The sequence below is a fragment of the Triticum aestivum genome, chromosome 1D (assembly GCF_018294505.1).
Source record: "Triticum aestivum cultivar Chinese Spring chromosome 1D, IWGSC CS RefSeq v2.1, whole genome shotgun sequence".
Classification (NCBI taxonomy): domain Eukaryota; kingdom Viridiplantae; phylum Streptophyta; class Magnoliopsida; order Poales; family Poaceae; genus Triticum; species Triticum aestivum.
In genome coordinates this window covers 381628087-381647909 of record NC_057796.1, presented here as the reverse complement: position 1 = coordinate 381647909, position 19823 = coordinate 381628087, and the positions used below count along the sequence as shown (strand labels likewise).

Here is a 19823-nt window from a genome sequence, read left to right as displayed (position 1 = left end):
CGCATACTCATATCTCTACAACCCTAGCGTCACCGAACCTTAAGTGTGTAGACCCTACGGGTTCGGGAGACATGCAGACATGACCGAGACGCCTCTCCGGTCAATAACCAACAGCGGGATCTGGATACCCATGTTGGCTCCCACATGTTCCACGATGATCTCATCGGATGAACCACGATGTCGAGGATTCAATCAATCCCGTATACAATTCCCTTCGTCAATCGGTATGTTACTTGCCCGAGATTCGATCGTCGGTATCCCAATACCTTGTTCAATCTCGTTACCGGCAAGTCTCTTTACTCGTACCGCAATGCATGATCCCGTGACTAACTCCTTAGTCACATTGAGCTCATTATGATGATGCATTACCGAGTGGGCCCAGAGATACCTCTCCGTCATACGGAGTGACAAATCCCAGTCTCGATCCGTGCCAACCCAACAGACACTTTCGGAGATACCCATAGTGTACCTTTATAGTCACCCAGTTACGTTGTGACGTTTGGCACACCCAAAGAACTCCTACGGTATCCGGGAGTTGCACGATCTCATTGTCTAAGGAGAAGATACTTGACATTGGAAAAGCTCTAGCAAACGAACCTACACGATCTTTTATGCTATGCTTAGGATTGGGTCTTGTCCATCACATCATTCTCCTAATGATGTGATCCCGTTATCAATGACATCCAATGTCCATAGTCAGGAAACCATGACTATCTGTTGATCAATGAGCTAGTCAACTAGAGGCTTACTAGGGACACATTGTGGTCTATGTATTCACACATGTATTACGATTTCCGGATAACACAATTATAGCATGAACAATAGACAATTATCATGAACAAAGAAATATAATAATAACCATTTATTATTGCCTCTAGGGCATATTTCCAACACGGGGCTAGGATCGTGACGGCGATCTACATCAATAATCTTGCTACCGTGAACACCAACTTTCTCCCCCTCTATGCAGCGGTGTAACACCTCTTCCCCCCGTTGTAATCTCTACTTAAACATGGTGCTCAACTCCATATATTGTTTCCCAGTGATCTATGGTTATCCTATGATGTTTGAGTAGATCCGTTTTGTCCTGTGGGTTAATTGTGATCTTGGTTGGTATGATTGTATATTTTATTTATCGTGTTGTCCTATGGTGCCCTCCGTTCTCGCGCAAACGTGAGGGGCCCCCATTGTAGGGTGTTGCAATATGTTCATGGTTCGCTTATGGTGGGTTGCGAGAGTGACAAAAACTTAAACCCGAGTAGGTGGGCTATGTCGTATGGGAGTAAAGAGGACTTGGTATTTAATGCTACGGTTGGGTTTCACGACCTTAATGATCTTTAGTAGTTGCGGATTCTTGCTAGAGTTCCAATCATAAGTGCATATGATCCAAGTAGAGAAAGTATGTTAGCTCATGCCTCTCCCTCATATAAAATTACAAGAATGATTACCGGTACTTGTTACCGATTGCCTAGGGACAAATAACTTTCTTGTTGACACAAACCCTTTTACTAAACACCTAACTTTTATTATCTTGCAAAGTACTTCTAGTTTTATTCTTGCAAAGTAGTTCTAGCATCACACCTACAACATAGTTTCATACTTGTTTTCGGTAAAGCAAATGTCAAGTGTGCGTAGAGTTGTATCGGTGGTCAATAGAACTTGAGGGAATATTTGTTCTACCTTTAGCTCCTCGTTGGGTTCGACACTCTTACTTATCGAAAGAGGCTACAATGATCCCCTATACTTGTGGGTTATCAAGACCTTTTTCTGGCACCGTTGCCGGGGAGCAATAGCGTGGGGTGAATATTCTCGTGTGTGCTTGTTTGCTTTATCACTAAGTAGATTTTATTTCCTGTTCTAAGTTGTTCTCTATCTTCAAGTATGGATATGGAACATGAAATACCAAAAATATTAGTGGTACTTGCTACTCATGGAGATGGGGAACCTCCTAAAACCCTCGATGCTCGTTATGTGAAAAACATTATGCACTACTTTGATAATCCTGAGAAAACCCCATTCAACTTGATAATGGGAGTAACGTTGGATCAACGTGAATACTTTAGGGATTATCGCTTGACGCAAAAAGGGAAACTTTTATGGGATCAAATTTATATGTTGCATTGGTATGCTCAGGATTTATGCTTGAGATATGATTATACTTGTTGCTCTAAGATTGAGGTTCCACACCTTCCCTTTTCATGTGAATTTAATGATAATGAAACCTTGGCTTCTTATGCTAGAGGTATATATGATTACTATGATGTGGAACGAATAGAAGAATTTGTTGCCTTTAAGGGTGCTTATGATTGAATCTTTGTTTGAAAAATATGAAGGTTTTGATGATGATGTTTACAGACCTGAAAATTTTGCCATCCTTAAATATTGCTATGATAATTATAAATACAATTCCGATATTGATGAATTTATTGAGAAAGTCTCCGCTGTCCAAGAAGAGACTAATATTTTGCAGGAGTCTATGGAAGAAGAAATTGATGAAACTGTGAGCTCATTGGATGAAAACTTGTGTTCATGCTCATGGAAACAATGTAGAATTTTTCATGAAGATTCTCACAAAAATAATTATCCCCTTGTACAATTCCATTGTATTATAAAAATAATGTGCCAAGATTTGCCTTTAGGATGTTTACATTGCTTGTTGGTTTGTGCGGTGCAAAACAGAAACTTTGGCTGTAGTGCGCGATTTTACATTTTTTACTGGAACATCAAACGGTTCTGAAACTTTTTGCACTTTCTATACAAATTGTTTATTTTTCCTAATTTTTTCAGAATTTTTGAAGTACCAGAAGTATGGTGAATGTTCAGATTACTACAGACTATCCTGTTTAAGACAGATTCTGTTTTTGATGCATTGTTTGCTTGTTTTGATGAAACTATCGATTTCTATCAGTGGATTAAGCCATGGAAAAGTTATATTACAGTAGCTACAATGCAAAAACAAAATATGAATCGGTTTGCAATAGTACTTAGAGTAGTGATTTTCTTTATTATACTAACGGATCTTACCGAGCTTTCTGTTGAGTTTTGTGTGGATGAAGTGTTCGAAGATCGAGGAGGTCTCGATGTGAGGAGAAGGAGGAGAGGCAAGAGCTCAAGCTTGGGGATGCCCAAGGCACCCCAATTAAATATTCAAGGAGACTCAAGCATCTAAGCTTGGGGATGCCCCGGAAGGCATCCCATCTTTCTTCAACAAGTATCGGTATGTTTTCGGTTTCGTTTCGTTCATGTGATATCTGCAAATCTTGGAGCGTCTTTTGCTTTTAGTTTTCATTTTTATTTCATGCACCATGCTGGTATGAGATAGTCCATGGTTGATTTATAGAATGCTCATTGCACTTCACTTATATCTTTTGAGTGTGGCTTTATAGAATGCTTCATGTGCTTCACTTATATCATTTGAAGTTTGGATTGCATGTTTCTCTTCACATATAAAACCGTTATTTGTATAATGCTCTTTTGCTTCACTTATACTTGTTAGAGCATGGTCTTTTGTAGAAAAAATTAAACTCTCATGCCTCACTTATATCTATTTAGAGAGTCAACTGGAATTGGTCAATTGCATGGTTAGTCATAAAATCCTACATAAAACTTATGGATCACTGAATATGATATGTTTGATTCCTTGCAATAGTAAAAATATTGGTGTTAAGGTTTGTGATTCCTTGCGATATAGAGATAGAAATATGTGGGAGGTACTAGTAAATGGTTGTGTTTAGTAAAAATATTGGTGTTAAGGTTTGTGATTCCCGAAGCATGCACGTATAGTCTCTCGTTATGCTATGATGTTGGAGCATGATTTATTATTGATTGTCCTCCTTATGAGTGGTGGTCGGGGACGAGCGATGGTCTTTTCCTACCAATCTATCCCCCTAGGGCATGCATAGTAGTACTTTGCTTCGAGGGCTAATAAACTTTTGCAATAATTATATGAGTTCTTTATGACTAAATGTGAGTCCATGGATTATATGCACTCTTACCTTTCCGCAATTTGCTAGCCTCTACGGTACCGTGCATTGCCCTTTCTCACATCGAGACGTGGTGCAAACTTCACAGGTGCATCCAAACCCCGTGATATAATACGCTCTATCACACATAAGCCTTATTATATCTTCCTCAAAACAGCCACCATACCTACCTATTATGGCTTTTCCATGGCCATTCCGAGATATATTGCCATGCAACTTCCACCGCTTCCGTTTGATGACTTGAGCATTCATTGTCATATTGCTTTGCATGATCATATAGCTGACATAGTAGTTGTGGCTCAGTCGCCGTTCATTATTTTTCATACATGTTACGCTAGACCATTACACATCCTGGCACATGCCAGAGGCATTCATATAGAGTCATATTTTATCATAGGTATCGAGTTGTAATTTTTATTCCTTTTGAGTTATAAGTAAATAGAAGTGCGATGATCATCATTATTCATTTTTAGAGCAGTGCCCCAGTGAGGAAAGGATGATGGAGACTATGATTCCCCCACAAGTCGGGATGAGACTCCGGACAATGAGAGATAAAAAATAGGAAAAGAAAAAAAAAGAAAAAAATAAACAAAGAGAGAAGGGGCATTGTTAGTATCCTTTACCACACTTGTGCTTCAAAGTAGTACCATGTTTTTTATATGGAGAGTCTCCTATGTTTTCACTTTCATATACTAGTGGGAATTTTTCATTATAGGATTAGATGCACACCCACTTAGTTTCATATTGAGCTCTCATACACTTATAGCTCTTAGTGCATTCGTTGCATGGCAATCCCTACTCCTCACGTTGATATCAATTGATGGGCATCTCCATAGCCCGTTGGTTAGCCGCGTCGGTGTGAGACTTTCTTACTTTTTTGTCTTCTTTATATTTACCCCTATCATCATACTCTATTCCACCCGTAGTGCTATTGAAAGATCGTGGATGTCGCCTAGAAGGGGGGGGGGTGAATAGGCGCTTTAAAATAATTACGGTTTAGGCTTGAACAAATGCGGAATAAACCTAGCGGTTAATTTGTCAAGCACAAAACCTACAACAACTAGGCTCACCTATGTGCACCAACAACTTATGCTAAGCAAGAAAACCTACTTAGGTGATAGCAAGATATATGACAAGAAACAATATGGCTATCACAAAGTAAAGTGCATAAGTAAAGAGCTCGGGTAAGAGATAACCGAGGCACGCGGAGACGACGATGTATCCCGAAGTTCACACCCTTGCGGATGCTAATCTCCGTTTGGAGCGGTGTGGAGGCACAATGCTCCCCAAGAGCCACTAGGGACACCGTAATCTCCTCACGCCCTTGCACAATGCAAGATGCCGTGATTCCACTAAGGGACCCTTGAGGGCGGTCACCGAACCCGTACAAATGGCAACCCTTGGGGGCGGACCCGAACCCGTACACTTTGGCAACCCTTGGGGGCGGTCACCGGAACCCGTCAAATTGCTCGGGGCGATCTCCACAACCTAATTGGAGACCCCGATGCTTGCCCAGAGCTTTACACCACAATGATTGAGCTCCGAACACCACCAAACGTCTAGGGCGCCAAAGCACCCAAGAGGAACAAGCTCAAGGGGACCAAGCACCCAAGAGTAATAAGCTTCTCAACTTGTAACTTCCACGTATCACCGTGGAGAACTCAAACCGATGCACCAAATGCAATGGCAAGGGCACACGGAGTGCCCAAGTCCTTCTCTCTCAAATCGCACCGAAGCAACTAATGCTAGGGAGGAAAAAGAGAGGAAGAACAAGAAGGAGAACACCAAGAACTCCAAGATCTAGATCCAAGGGGTTCCCCTCACAAAGAGGAGAAAGTGATTGGTGGAAATGTGGATCTAGATATCCTCTCTCTTTTCCCTCAAAAACTAGCAAGAATCCATGGAGGGATTGAGAGTTAGCAAGCTCGAAGAAGGTCAACAATGGGGGAAGAACACGAGCTCAACGGATAAGGTTCATTGGGGAAGAAGACCCCCTTTTATAGGAGGGGGAAAATCCAACCGTTATGTGCTCAGCCTGCACACGAGCGGTACTACCGCTCGGGCGGAAGAAGCAGGGAAACGGATCAACAAAACATGAACCTTGGGGCGGTAGTACCGCTTATAAGCGGTACTACCGCTCACCCCAGCGGTACTACCGCTCGACCGGAGCGGTACTACCGCTTATATGCGGAACTACCGTGCCTTACTGCCGCGCGACTATCGCTGAACCCGACACGAAAAGAGCAGACCCAAAATCGAGGCGGTAGTAGAGCGGTACTGGAGCGGTACTACCGCTTGACGCTACAAGCGGTACTACCGCTGCCACCGCGAAGAGGCAGGGGAGGTATGCCAACAAATAGAGGAGTGAAACCTCCAACCGAGAAGAACCGGCATAACCTCCAACATCGAAAACATCATAGAAGATGAGAGTGAACTCCGTTTTCGATGAACTCAAGCTTGTCATCAAGATGACCATAAGCTCCAAAACTCACAAAGAGAAGAACCAAACAAGAACCAATAAAGATGATGCAAGGATGCAATGGTTTGAGCTCTCTATGAATGATACGATCAAGCTACTCATCGAGAGCCCCCCTTGATAGTACGGCAATCGATCCTATAACCCGGTCTCCCAACTACCATCATGAGACCGGTAAAATAGAAAACCTATCAAGAGCAAACCTTTGCCTTGCACATGGTCCACTTGAGCTAGATGATGACGATCTTGACTCCCTAAAGATGGACCACCTTTCTTGATTGCGTTGGCTCGATGAAGACTAGTTGATTGCTCCCCCATACTCCACTATGAGCCACCCTTCCGCACATCTTCACAAGTCCATTGTCACCACAATGGCTTCAAGCATTTGATCTCTTCGTGATGCTTTACTTGAACTTGCCCGCTTCACTTGAACTTGCACACCGCAACCTAACCCCACAAAGAACTCTCACAAAGACCATGGGTTAGTACACAAAGCGTAATTGACAATGCTTACCATACCATGGGATCGCTTGATCCCTCGGTACATCTTGTGCGCTTTGTGTGTTGATCAACTTGATTCACTCTTGACTTAGTCTTGATCAACCTTGACTCTTTCCAACTCTCTTCATTTGGATGATGTCTTGAAGGTAAACATGAATGATCACACAATCTTCTTCTTCAAGACATGCTTGCAATAAGCTCAACTCTCACATGACCAATCTTTGGATAATTCCTTAATAACACCTTGGTCACCACATAAACTCCTTGAAACCAACACATGGACTTCAAGAAATGCCTATGGACAAATCCTTCAAATATAACTCAAGGCAACCATTAGTCCATAGAGATTGTCATCAATTACCAAAACCAAACATGGGGGCACCGCATGTTCTTTCAGCTATATTCATGGCTTGCGGTCATGTATTGCGTGAGGGTTGAAAAAGCTGAAGCACGTTAAAAAGTATGAACCAATTGCTCGGTTTGTCATCGGGATTATGCATGATAAATACTTTGTGTTAAGAAGACAGAGCATGACAAGACTATATGATTTTGTAGGGATAGCTTACTTTAGCGTTGATATTCTGAAAGACATGATTATTTGTTGGGATGCCTGAGTATTGATGTCTTTATGTCAAATTATAGACTATTGCTTTGAATCACTTATGTCTTAATATTCATGCCATGATTAGATATATGATCAAGTTTATGCTAGGTAGCATTCCACATCAAAAATTATCTTTTTTATCATTTACCTGCTCGAGGACGAGCAGGAATTAAGCTTGGGGATGCTGATACGTCTCCGTCGTATCTATAATATTTGATTGTTTCATGCCAATATTATACAAGTTTTACATACTTTTGGCAACTTTTTATATGTTTTATTGGACTAACCTATTGATCCAGTGCCCAGTGCCAGTTCCTATTTTCTGCATGTTTTTTGTATCGCAGAGTATCCATATCAAACGAAATCCAAATGCAATAAAATTTCACGGAGAATTATTTTGGAATATATGTGATTTTTAGGAGTTGGAATCACCGCAAACGGAGGCCCACACGCACCACAAGACACCAGGGCGCGCCCCAGGCCCCTGGCACGCGGTGGTGGGTTGTACCCTCCTCGAAAGTCGGTTGGAGCTCTACTCCGGGCGCAAGGAAGCTTATATCCGGAAAAAAATCGTGTTAAAATCTCAGCGCAATCGGAGTTACGGATCTCCGGGAATATAAGAAACGGTTTTCGGCCAGATCTGGAGAACACGAAACAGAAGAGAACAGAGAGGGAGATCCAATCTCGGAGGGGCTCCCGCCCCTCCGCCGCCATGGAGACCATGAACCAGAGGGGGAACTCTCCTCCCATCTAGGGGGAGGCCAAGGAAGAATAAGAAGGAGGGGGCTCTCTCACCCTCTCTCCCGGTGGCGCGATAGTGCCGCCGGGGCTAGGATCGTGACGACGATCTACATCAACAATCTTGCTACCGTCAACACCAACTTTGTCCCCTCTATGCAGCGGTGTAACACCTCTTCCCCCCGCTGTAATCTCTACTTAAACATGGTGCTCAACTCCATATATTATTTTCCAATGATCTATGGTTATCCTATGATGTTTGAGTAGATCCGTTTTGTCCTGTGGGTTAATTGTGATCTTGGTTGGTATGATTGCATATTTTATTTATGGTGCTGTTCTACGGTGCCCTCCGTTCTCGCGCAAACGTGAGGGGCCCCCGCTGTAGGGTGTTGCAATATGTTCATGGTTCGCTTATGGTGGGTTGCGAGAGTGACAGAAACTTAAACCCGAGTATGTGGGATATGGCGTATGGGAGTAAAGAGGACTTGATACTTAATGCTATGGTTGGGTTTCACGACCTTAATGATCTTTAGTAGTTGCGGATGCTTGCTAGAGTTCCAATGATAAGTGCATATGATCCAAGTAGAGAAAGTATGTTAGCTCATGCCTCTCCCTCATATAAAATTACAAGAATGATTACCGGTACTTGTTACCGATTGCCTAGGGACAAATAACTTTCTTGTTGACACAAACCCTTTTACTAAACACCTAACTTTTATTATCTTGCAAAGTACTTCTAGTTTTATTCTTGCAAAGTAGTTCTAGCATCACACCTACAAAATAGTTTCATACTTGTTTTCGGTAAAGCAAATGTCAAGTGTGCGTAGAGTTGTATCGGTGGTCGATAGAACTTGAGGGAATATTTGTTCTACCTTTAGCTCCTCGTTGGGTTCGACACTCTTACTTACCGAAAGAGGCTACAATTGATCCCTTATACTTGTGGGTTATCAACATCCCTTAGAGAGTTGCAGGAGGGGAAGATACTTTGACATGGGCCTTGGAAAATTTGGGAATCTACACTGTAAAATCATCATACCATGCTCTCGTGACTTGCAACGAGCTTCATGCTCCAGAGGAAGGGACGGTAGTGGGAGCTCCATCTTCTCAAGAACAGTTGTGGAAAGCCTTATGGAAACTAAAAACCGTACCCAAAGTACGGGTCTTCTGGTGGCGTGTTTTGAGAGGCATTCTTCCAGATTCAGTAACCTTGAAATTCTAGAGGGTAGTTAGGGATCGGTTTTCTTTGAATCTCCCAAACCTGCATCCAGACACGTGGTCAAGAGATATTCTCTTGGACAAGAGTTTTGATGATTGAGATAGATGCAAAATCATCAGTATTATGCATGCGATATGGACCTCCAGGAATTGTTGGACTCATGATAGAGACGGATACAATCCCATGCATGCAAGTTGTGCGTTGGGTGCAAGAGACCCTTTCTTTGCTGGAGATGCCACCGTGCATGAGGAAGCTATCAGCGGGTTAGCGTTGGCAACCTTCAGATCCGGGTTGGATTAAGATATACATCAATGGTGCCTTGGAGCTTGATGATCGACAAGGGGGAGGGGCTGGATGTGCGGCTCGTTCTCACCTAGCTTTCCTTGGATCATGGAGTAAGCCGCTTGAGGGGATTAATGATCTGATGATTGTCGAGTTATTAGCACTTCCTGAAGGCGGCATTTTTGCTCGACTCCTAGGCTACTCACATGTGATGATGGAAATGGATAATTTAGAGATTGTGAATCTCTGGCCTTCGCGTGACAATTCTCCCTCAATTGCCATGTCTATCCTTCGGGAAATAGGGGAGATAGCTCTTAGTTTTTCTTTTTTTCTTTCCAATTCAGCATGTCAGCGGAACAGCTAATGAATCAGCTCATTTGCGTGTCAGGGGCAATCAACCACTAGATATTACGGAAAGTTGGCTCGATTCGAGTCCTGATTTTCTTCTAAGGAGCCCGTTGGCTGATTGTAACCGTTTGCTACTATTGTAGTAAAGCTCCTCATATTGGACGAAAAAAATGCTCTAAAGTGTCTTCTATAGCCATAGATTTTTCTTTTCTTTCTTCTGAGTTTTTTTTACTTGTTTTCCTTTCAGTTTTTCAATCATAAAACACCTTATAGTCCTGATACATCATCTTTTGGGTTGCAATATCACTATCCAGGGTCATTGCTAGCCCATTTACTTCGTGATCCTCTAGGAGCCTGTTCAGATCTCCTCGGGCTTCTCAAAACTTCACATATCCAGCTTCTCCTCCTCGCTTCTACTTCACGTAGCGACGGCAGGAACGTTCGGCAGCGTCTGACTCCCCGATCATGGTGCTCGCTTGGGGCTGCCAGCCCAAGCGTGGAAGTGGCCCGCTCAGGAGGCAAATCAGAGAGGCCTGGGCTAGGCCCAGTCGGAAAGGGTGCGCTGGAGGAGAGGATGTTTAGGAGCGAGGAGAGATAATGCAAAGAGCGAACCGGTACGCTGCCTCGAAGTCACTTGGCGATGGCATCCTTGGGTAATATTGCTCAACTCCAGCTTCCCCGCTTTTTCGAATCTGGGAAATCCCAACTCTCTCAACTCCTCATTTTTTGCACTAGATGCCTCGCCAGCTTCTGAATCGCAGCTCCTGGAGTTAAAACCGTTCGGTCCAGCTACAGCCACGGAGTTGGAGGAGCCAGGAACTGGAGCACTCCCGAACAGGCCCTAGGTGCCCCGCAAACGGACACCACATCACAAGAATGTGGCGAGTGACGTTGTGTCTCTACTCATGCTTGTCATCACCGCAACTAGTCTTCAGGCTGGGTCCTTCTGATCTACGCGTCTCTTCATCGACGGCGGTTGATGTTTTGGTGTGCTGATCCTATGTGGCTTTTGCACGAGGACGTTGCTACAATAAGTTTTACTCAACTTCGGCGAGGGAGGGACAATGAAGGCGGCGCGCCTTCGCCTCGCTTCAGTGCTTGTAATCGTCGCTAGATGGTTTACGGATCTGATGTAATTTCTATTATTTCTGGTGTTTGTTGCACTATCATGATTGAAGATGAATAAATCGGAAGTTTTCTCTCAAAAAAAGTTTGACATTATCAAAAGTTTGTGACTCCCCGCAAAAAAGTTTGTAATTATTTTCTCTACTGAAATAAGTAGATTTACAGAAAAACACCAGTACGGAGTACAACAAGTGGATTTACAGGTAGTTAAAAGATACTCGAGATGCGCCAAAAAGACACGCGACCCCACCGTATCCCACCGTCGCACCCATCACTGCGCTCACTTTCGCCCGCATCCATCCGCACTCCGCACCGCCCTCGCGATGCCGTCGCCCGCCACGGCCACGGCCGCGGCCGCGGGAGCGCCTCTCCATCGCCGACCGTGCGCGCCGCGACGCCTCGTGCAAGCCTCCTCTTGCTCCCTCGCCTCCCGCGCGCTCGTCGAACCGGCGCGCCACGCCGCCCCGGCCCCGCTGCTCGTCCGCAGGCCCCGGCCGTCTCTGGCGGTGGCGAGGGCGGCGAGCCCCGACGCCGCCACCGGTTCATCGCGGTCTCCCGCCTCCGGCGGCCAGATGCTGGTGCGGATCTGGCTCCTCTCGACGGCGATGCCTCCGCCTGGCTTGGTTTATTCGTTTGCACGTGCGTGCGCGCGCGCTTAGTGGCGCTTGGTGTGTTTGTTTCGCAGGTGTTCGTCCCGCCGCACCCACTGATAAAGCACTGGGTCTCCGTCCTGCGCAACGAGCAGACGCCCTGCGCCGTCTTCCGTGAGTGCCTCTGAAATGGCTTCCATGTTGCAATCGAACCCAACCTGCTGGCGGCAATTTGTTGTTGATTGACTTCCGTATAAGAAGCGTTTCGCTAAAGTTGCACAGTTATAAATCGAGATGGTTGTTGTAACTTGTTGTAGGGAGTGCTATGGCAGAGCTTGGTCGTCTCCTCATATATGAAGCCTGCAGGGATTGGCTGGTGAGTGGAAATCTTGCATGGCTGGGAATTATCCGTTGATCACTCTCTTACATTTGTAAAGCATGAAAATGAAAAATATTCCGTGAGAGTGACACCAGTGTCAGGCAGTTTTGAAATGGCATTGAATGTTGTTACCTGCTTGAATGATGAATGCCAGTGATACCTGAATTTATATATCATAGCTCATAATATTTCCGCCCCCACTTCTTATCCAACCTATTCTGCGTGTACTTTTAAACATTTAACTGTAGGGAGAATTAATGACATGGTGGTGAACTGTTTGAAACACTTGCAGCCTACAATCACAGGAGAAATCCAAACACCCGTAGCTGTTTCAAGTGTTGAATTCATTGATCCAAGGGAGCCTGTTATGGTAAGTCTATTTCTTAGCACTAGATATTGTATTTGGTTTGTAGTGTATATGAGTATATTTACTCTTTTCATTAGCGTGTATAACAGGTTGTTCCAATTCTGAGAGCTGGTCTTGCTCTAGCTGAAAACGCCTCATCGATTTTGCCAGCCACCAAGACTTATCACCTTGGTAAGTTGTTTACATAATGGTTAGTCTTATTGCAGTCAAACATTTTTTTATTGAAAAGTCAATTAGCTTTATGTTAACATATTGCTTACATTGGCTGCATGGCCCAGTTCCAGCAATCTAAGCTGATTTGTTTTGTTTCTCTAAATACTGGTGCTGGATATTCTGGATTTAATGTGCGCAAGGTTTTGGTCAGATGCATAATGTTTGAAATTTGCAGAATGTTTGTTTCCAACCAAAAATTTTATCACTTATTCATGGTAATTTTTTTTTACTTTTTCACATGATAATTTTATTATTAATAATTAATAATATGACGAATATCCTTTTCTATGCCCGGGCTTATCTGCACCTGGTGAAAATTAAATTCAAATAATAATACTAATAAAATTCTAAAAAATCTGTTTTTTTTTGCATGGAAGACTTTTTAGTGCGTGAGGTCCATGCCAGTTTTCAACTCATTCAGACATTTGAGTAGCTCTCAAATAAGAAACATATTTCCTTAGAACGTGTGGTATTATAGTAAAGCTAAACTTCGTAAATCCAATGCTTTCGTATTTTCTTTGTCAATTACGCCATGTGCCTTGAGAGTTATGCACCATTCTTATCCGCCCGTTTCATTGAACATGAAGGACTTCGTAGGGATGAAGAAACACTTCAACCTTCAGTATATCTCAACAAGTATGTGCTAAGTTCTTTTTCATCTTGCAAGCCCTTATTTAACTATCTACGTAGTACTCCCTCCGATTCATAGTAAGTCCGTAAGTGTCATGAGGGAGTACTTTTTAATTAGGCATCAGGCAGACGCATGATTATGTTTGACACTAAAGTATTGGAGTCCCTACTGAACTACTTAAGTTAGTATTTTGTCCTGGAACTCAATATGAATGTACTTACCTATGCAAGTCTTTACAATACACAGTAAGGCATGCAAATATTACAAAACAGGGATTCCATTGCTACTTAGAGTGTTATGGTTAACTTGTGAAAGCAACGTTACCTTGATAATACCTACTAGTTGTTTACTTTCATTTCAGTTAGTAACTATTTCCCTATTAAGCTCTTCTATTTCTTCAATCCTTGGAGAAAAAGCTAAAGACCTATGCGAATTCGAGTAGTCTCATAACTTCCTTTCTTTTTCTTTATCTTATTTAATGCAGCTTGCCAGAAAAGATTCCAGAGGGGACTCGTGTGCTAGTTATTGATCCAATGCTGGCCACCGGTAACAGTCAGCTCTACCTAAACAATACAGTTTCTGTCTAACGCTCTTCACGTGTGATCCTCTTCGCTAATAAATGAAAAGTACATTTTGAATACCGTGCAATTTCAGTATATTTCTAGTTCTCCTTGATATACATGCTAATTATCATGTCAAGTAACAGAATATTAGTCTCCTCAAAGAAAGAAAGAAAGAAAGAGATCATAAATACAATGATTATATATTCAACTTGTATACCTTTAGGTGGGACAATCGTTGCTGCTATTGACTTGTTGGTTGACCGTGGAGTTACAAGCAAACAAATTAAAGTTGTAAGTTCATGGATTTTTTCTGTATTTATTTCTCAATTATTCGTTCAAATCAACTAACACCTATTGTCCTTATGATGCAGGTATCAGCTGTTGCAGCACCTCCTGCGCTACAAAAGCTCAGCAACAAGTTCCCTGGGTAAGAATAGATCATAAGCCATGCTCATGTGTGTGTATCAAGCTCCTGTTGTTTACTCTGTTTCTGGTCGTCTCCAGGCTCCATGTGTACGCCGGGATGATCGATTCTGAAGTAGATGAGAGAGGGTACTGTTTTAAACTTCTAGCCATTCAATGCTCATTCTGTAAAATGTGTACATCGCATCTCCGTTATTCAGTATAACGCATTACCAATCAAGCGGAGCAATGACTAAGGTTGTTGATTTGTACCCACAGGTACATAGTTCCTGGGTTGGGAGATGCTGGTGATAGAAGCTTTAATACATAATCCGACCATTCAGTTTTGACGCGGACTCTGTTCTACCATTGGGAATCGTATATGCTAATTTTTGAGGATTGCCATATTGGGAGTACTTAAGATTGTGCTGCCATATTCTGGACTTTTGTCCTCTGTAATATACTTTCTATTCTTATCATTTTGTAATTATCCATTTTTGTATGGTTGTATTGAAACATATGAACTCTTCACATCTCATGAATAACACTTTATTTTTTTAAGGGATATTATTTGTTTTTTTTTCTCTGTATAAATGATGATATCTGTTCCCAAAATGTCTTTCAGAATATATTTTTGTGTGTATTTGTCAGTTAACGCTCAGCAAAAAAGAATGAGCTACTGTGGCCATTTCAATCAGACTAAAACAACGCTTGAAGCAATGCGCAAACTTAACAGGTCATGAATGGCTGTTTGGAGGTGCGAAAATTACTGTGGCCATTGGCATCTACTAGCTTGTTAAACGGGGCCCAGTGACTGAAATGAATAGCTGAAGGAGTATATGGTATATTGCAAACTAGGGCATGTACGCGTACATCGTATGACATGTCACTAGGATACTCTTTTTTTTTTTTGAACTGCACTAGGATACTCTTAGCGTCCTTTGAGATACACAGTGACGGCTAACAGAACCGATTATAACGAATTACAGATCCACTGGATCCATCTAACATTCTAAAATATCAACATATTCGAGTCACGAGGAAGGCTAAATCGAAGCTTAGCGGAAAATATATCCACAACGGTTTTTTGAAGTATAGACAGAGCATGAAGCAGGCGTATCAACAAACAACATATGCTTTTTGTCTAGATCTGAATACTTTGTTTACATCCTTTACATGCTGTTCTTCCTCCAAAGCGTTGGTTATAGGGAGAAGTCCAAAGGAAAAAACTACTGTGATTAGGAGGACCGCGGACCGAGGCGTAGCATCACCCAGAGAGTCAGTCTAGGTCCACCTCCAAATGAGCCAGTAATCACAACTGCATATCACCTTTGTTCATCTCCCACAGACACAATGCACAGACAGCAGGGAAGCTTCAGCACTAAGCACATCTTATCACCTGAACATACACATAGGAAAATGAGTGTCACCTGGTGCATGCAAATGGTTTTGGTATAAAACAGCCCTATGTGTGTTTTAAACAGGCATGAAGGAACCTACCTTGAAACCGAGGGAGCTCTAGAGCTCACTATAATTCCGCCAAACTGCTCGGAATTCCTCTCTGAACGTATTCAGACGTGCTTTCAAATTAGGTGTTCTGAAGCTGGCATGAAGTACCGTTGCTGCCAACAGAAAGACAAACTAATAAGGACATTCCAAGATAAATACAGATCTCCAAAAAATAAATAAACAACTCTACACCGTCCTTACTAAGCAGAGCAATGAGAAGAGCCCATAGAACTGTGAGGAGGCTGCATGAGGTCAACCAGAGCATGCAGCTAACTGCAAACGTGAAAAATGCTTAGTTCAAGTTTTTCGAAACTATGTGGTATGTTACATAGGGTTATACGATGGAAGGTTAGTTCTGCTCACCTGCCGAAAATAAAAGGACAAACAACCAGCGAGGCCGCCCACAAATATGAATTGATCTCTTTGAGCTTGGTCGACCACGAATAACAGGGCTGCCAGTGTTGACAAAAGGTATTAACAACACTGTAATAGTAACCCACGATAAAATAAACAAAGAAATATTAGAAACTAGAGTAGTGCTCCTTACGTTATCGGTGGTCTCATCTTTGCAGCTAAATGTGGTGAGAACTGCCTGACAGTTCTTGTGACTTTCTCATTAAAAGTGACAGCAAAACTGCATCATCGCACATGATAGTTAGTTAATTAATCACCATTCAAACACTTGCTAAATCTATCATTATCATTTTACATGTGGAGAAACTTTTAATGATTTAAGAACCATGAACCATGAATGGATACAAGGAAAAATAACCCTAAAAGGCTACAACTATTTTATTTAATAACCCTTCATACTTGTGACAATTATATGCATTATTCCAATACAACTATGGCCCAATGCTGTAGAACCCAAGTTGCTCTTCAACTGTATATATCAGATATATTTTTATCTTACTCTGCTGCTGCATGTAACGGTTGTATATCATAAGGTAGATGAGATTAGGCTCGAGAGACAAGAGGGATGTGATGGGAGTAGGGAAGGCAGCAAGAAATTAGAACAAGACTTCTTCACTAACTGTTCGGACGTCATAGATGAGTACACACCCTCTCACATAGAGGGACCCCTGAGGATCTAATCCTAACTTTCTTAAGAGGATCATATATTTGAACAATAACTAGGATGGATGGTCCCTAACTAGTGCGTGCAACACTGTGATCTAAGATGCTTGGCAGTTGGCAGGCATATCATATGATGGTATGAAGTAACATGGGGTTTATAACACAAGGAGATAACTTGATAAAGCATGCACCTGATTTGCTAAATTAACTCCTAACACTTCCACTGTGTCAAAGGACTGCAGTATTGCAGTACTGGTATAACATCGAGATGGAATAACTTGCGCTATATTCTGTGAAATTTATACGAATATTGCATTTAGCTTATGTTTCAAAAGGTAACATTTAGATCTAGTACAGCGACTGGTCAATTACCCAAGTCCAGGAATCTAATGATGTGCTCTCTGGCTCATTGGCCAAAATGGAGCGCCCATACAATGTTAGCATAATAACAAGCATGTAGCTAGCGTACAATTTGTTCCAACGTCCTACATAAACAATGGTGTATGATGGAATTAGGAAGCTGTTAAGGTTCCAATGTTAGCGGCATGTACATAAAATGTACCCTTGATTGATTTACCCTTAAAATAAATTATAATGCTAGCCGCCAAGTTTATTATAGCCTATATGATTGTCAGAAACTACATATTCACTTCTTCATAAGAGAAAAATAGCTTAATAACCTTGCAAACTGCAAATATATTTATATATTGGATAGGCTGACAAGTGAAGCATTGGCCGACTTGCCAGGCACATAATAATGATGCTATTTTCCAACTTGCATTATATTTTAGTGATAATGATTAATGAGCAAATTGTCCCTTTGGCTACCGAACCTAAGTTATGATGGCTACACATTTTTTGTGCACGTTTACGCAATCCTATATATAAAAAAGGGAGCATCTGTGATCATGATATGATGACTAATCTGTTGTGACTGAAGTCCATAGTGTAATGCCGTAATGTAATTTACAAAGAATGTTCCACTACTTATGTATTATCTTTGTTAATCATGGTAAAGAGCGCATTTAACATAATAAACTAAAAACGATCTGAACAAAACTGAGTTACAAGCACAATGCAAGGAAAGCTATTAGTTAAGTACTCATATACCTGTCATTAAGAAAAGCAATGCTGAATCCAGTCATAAAAGCTGCAAGAATAGCAACTGGCTTCCAAAGGAAACCCAACCCTTCATATATAAAATGGAAACATGTCAAAACCAACCAAAAAGCAGGAAGATAAATAATCTTCAAATCATTCATTGCTTACCAAGAATGAACATGATCAAGATGAAATAGTTTGTCCTGTAGCTGTAGATCAAACAGAAGTTGAAAAAAGAACTTCAGCAAATGACAAAAACGAAGCCATATAAACCATGTCTTCAAAATAAACTTCCACAATGCTAACTTCATGAATTAATACTACTTTGGCAAGCATACTACTCCCTCCGTCCCAAAATAAGTGTCTCAACTTTGCACTAGCTCTAGTACAAAGTTGTAATAAGCTTGAGACAATTATTTTAGGACGGAGGGAGTAGTTAATATTTATCAGAATAATTATCCTTTTTTTTCATCTCACCAGCTCACCTAAGTTGAATCGAGCCCATATTTATACCGCTTTGCATCTAGAATCTGAATTCCACATGTTTTAAGTGAAAAAAATTAAAGTCTTGCTCTCATCTCACAGATCCAAGGATTCCAGCAAGAAATATCCAACATGATGCCTTCAACGTAAGTAGTGAAACTACATGGGAACCAAGCTACCTGCTACTCCTATGCACACTCTTAGCGACTAACATCGCAGTATACAATTGACATGCACATCTGTGCTCATCGAATTCTCTATTCAAACCTCTTAGCGCTGTTGATAAATATATTCTGAAGATCTTGAGAGATTTATCTACACTAACAGAAGGGCTATCAGAAGGAGTCTGAAGCACACGCATATGTCCTACCCTATTCCATTGCTGGGAAACACTGATGACCCTATCCATTCACCAATCAACTCAAAACACGCACAGATCCCGTGGAGCCACTCAAAACCTCGCCACGCCAGCACAAATCCCTGGCGAATTCGCCCAAACTTGTATCGGCCAGCCGGGTTGGCAGACAAATCGCGGATGCGCCGCCGGAGACGGTAAGACGAGTTAGAGGGGGGGAGGAGGCGGGTCGTACTAGTAGAGGTTGCACTTGAGGCGGCTGGTCCACTTGGAGTAGGAGCGGGGGACGGTGAAGCGGGAGAAGAACTCCGGGACGGGGCGCGGCGGCGTGGACCAGTCCACCTCCCGCAGCGCGGCCACCAGGTCCTCCGCCGTCACCGCGCTCCAGTCCATCGCCGATCCAATCCGCCCCGATGCCTCGGCTAGCGGGCGAACCGAAACCTGGCGGTCGGTCGGGCGGGCGGGCGGGTGAGACGGGCGGCGGGTCTCGGCGGGGACGGGGGCTGTTGGGTCGTGCGGGAGAGAGTTTCCTCGGCTTCGCTTCGATTTGGGGATTTTGGGAAGGAAGCTTTGCCGTGTCCGGAGAGGAGGAGGAGAGGAGAGGTCAGAGGACAGCAGAGATGCGTTTGCCCTCTGGGAGCGCTTTTGGGTGCTTTCCTTGGTCCGGCCTGGGAAAGCCGTTAAGGGACTGTTGGGCTATGCTACTGGGCCACCATCCGTCGGCCCGACAGAGTGAGGTCTCGTTTCTTTTCCCCTAATAAAAAGCGTATAAAAAAAAGAGCATATTTCTCAACTGTAAAGACAGCAGCATATTTATCTCCTCCTTAAAAAAAGAGAGGCAAATACAGAGTGCGGCGGTGCAGAGGCCGGGCTCCATTGA

At 42.7% G+C, this 19823-nt stretch overlaps 2 protein-coding genes across 3 annotated transcripts; one reads left to right on the top strand and one right to left on the bottom strand.

Moving 5' to 3' along the window:
* Nucleotides 1-11515: 11515 nt before the first annotated feature.
* Nucleotides 11516-14996, top strand: LOC123182225 (uracil phosphoribosyltransferase). Its single transcript, XM_044594730.1, has 11 exons — nucleotides 11516-11851; nucleotides 11959-12037; nucleotides 12181-12239; nucleotides 12535-12612; nucleotides 12699-12780; nucleotides 13410-13458; nucleotides 13938-13999; nucleotides 14240-14307; nucleotides 14388-14443; nucleotides 14521-14568; nucleotides 14698-14996. Exons 1-11 carry the CDS (start codon nucleotides 11597-11599, stop codon nucleotides 14747-14749), a joined length of 888 nt encoding a protein of 295 aa, XP_044450665.1. The 5' UTR covers nucleotides 11516-11596; the 3' UTR covers nucleotides 14750-14996.
* Nucleotides 14997-15465: 469 nt separating this feature from the next.
* On the bottom strand, nucleotides 15466-19574 carry LOC123182226 (PRA1 family protein A1). Of its 2 annotated transcripts, XM_044594731.1 has the most exons (8): nucleotides 19179-19574; nucleotides 18274-18314; nucleotides 18115-18193; nucleotides 16475-16561; nucleotides 16291-16379; nucleotides 16129-16200; nucleotides 15919-16040; nucleotides 15466-15817 (listed from the first exon to the last, which is right to left on the bottom strand). In XM_044594731.1, exons 1-7 carry the CDS (start codon nucleotides 19334-19336, stop codon nucleotides 15937-15939), a joined length of 630 nt encoding a protein of 209 aa, XP_044450666.1. In that variant the 5' UTR covers nucleotides 19337-19574; the 3' UTR covers nucleotides 15466-15817; nucleotides 15919-15936. The 2 variants fall into 2 exon arrangements, 1 of the variants encoding a protein (XP_044450666.1); XR_006492069.1 differs by having other exon boundaries at nucleotides 15919-16200.
* Between the last annotated feature and the right edge of the window lie 249 nt (nucleotides 19575-19823).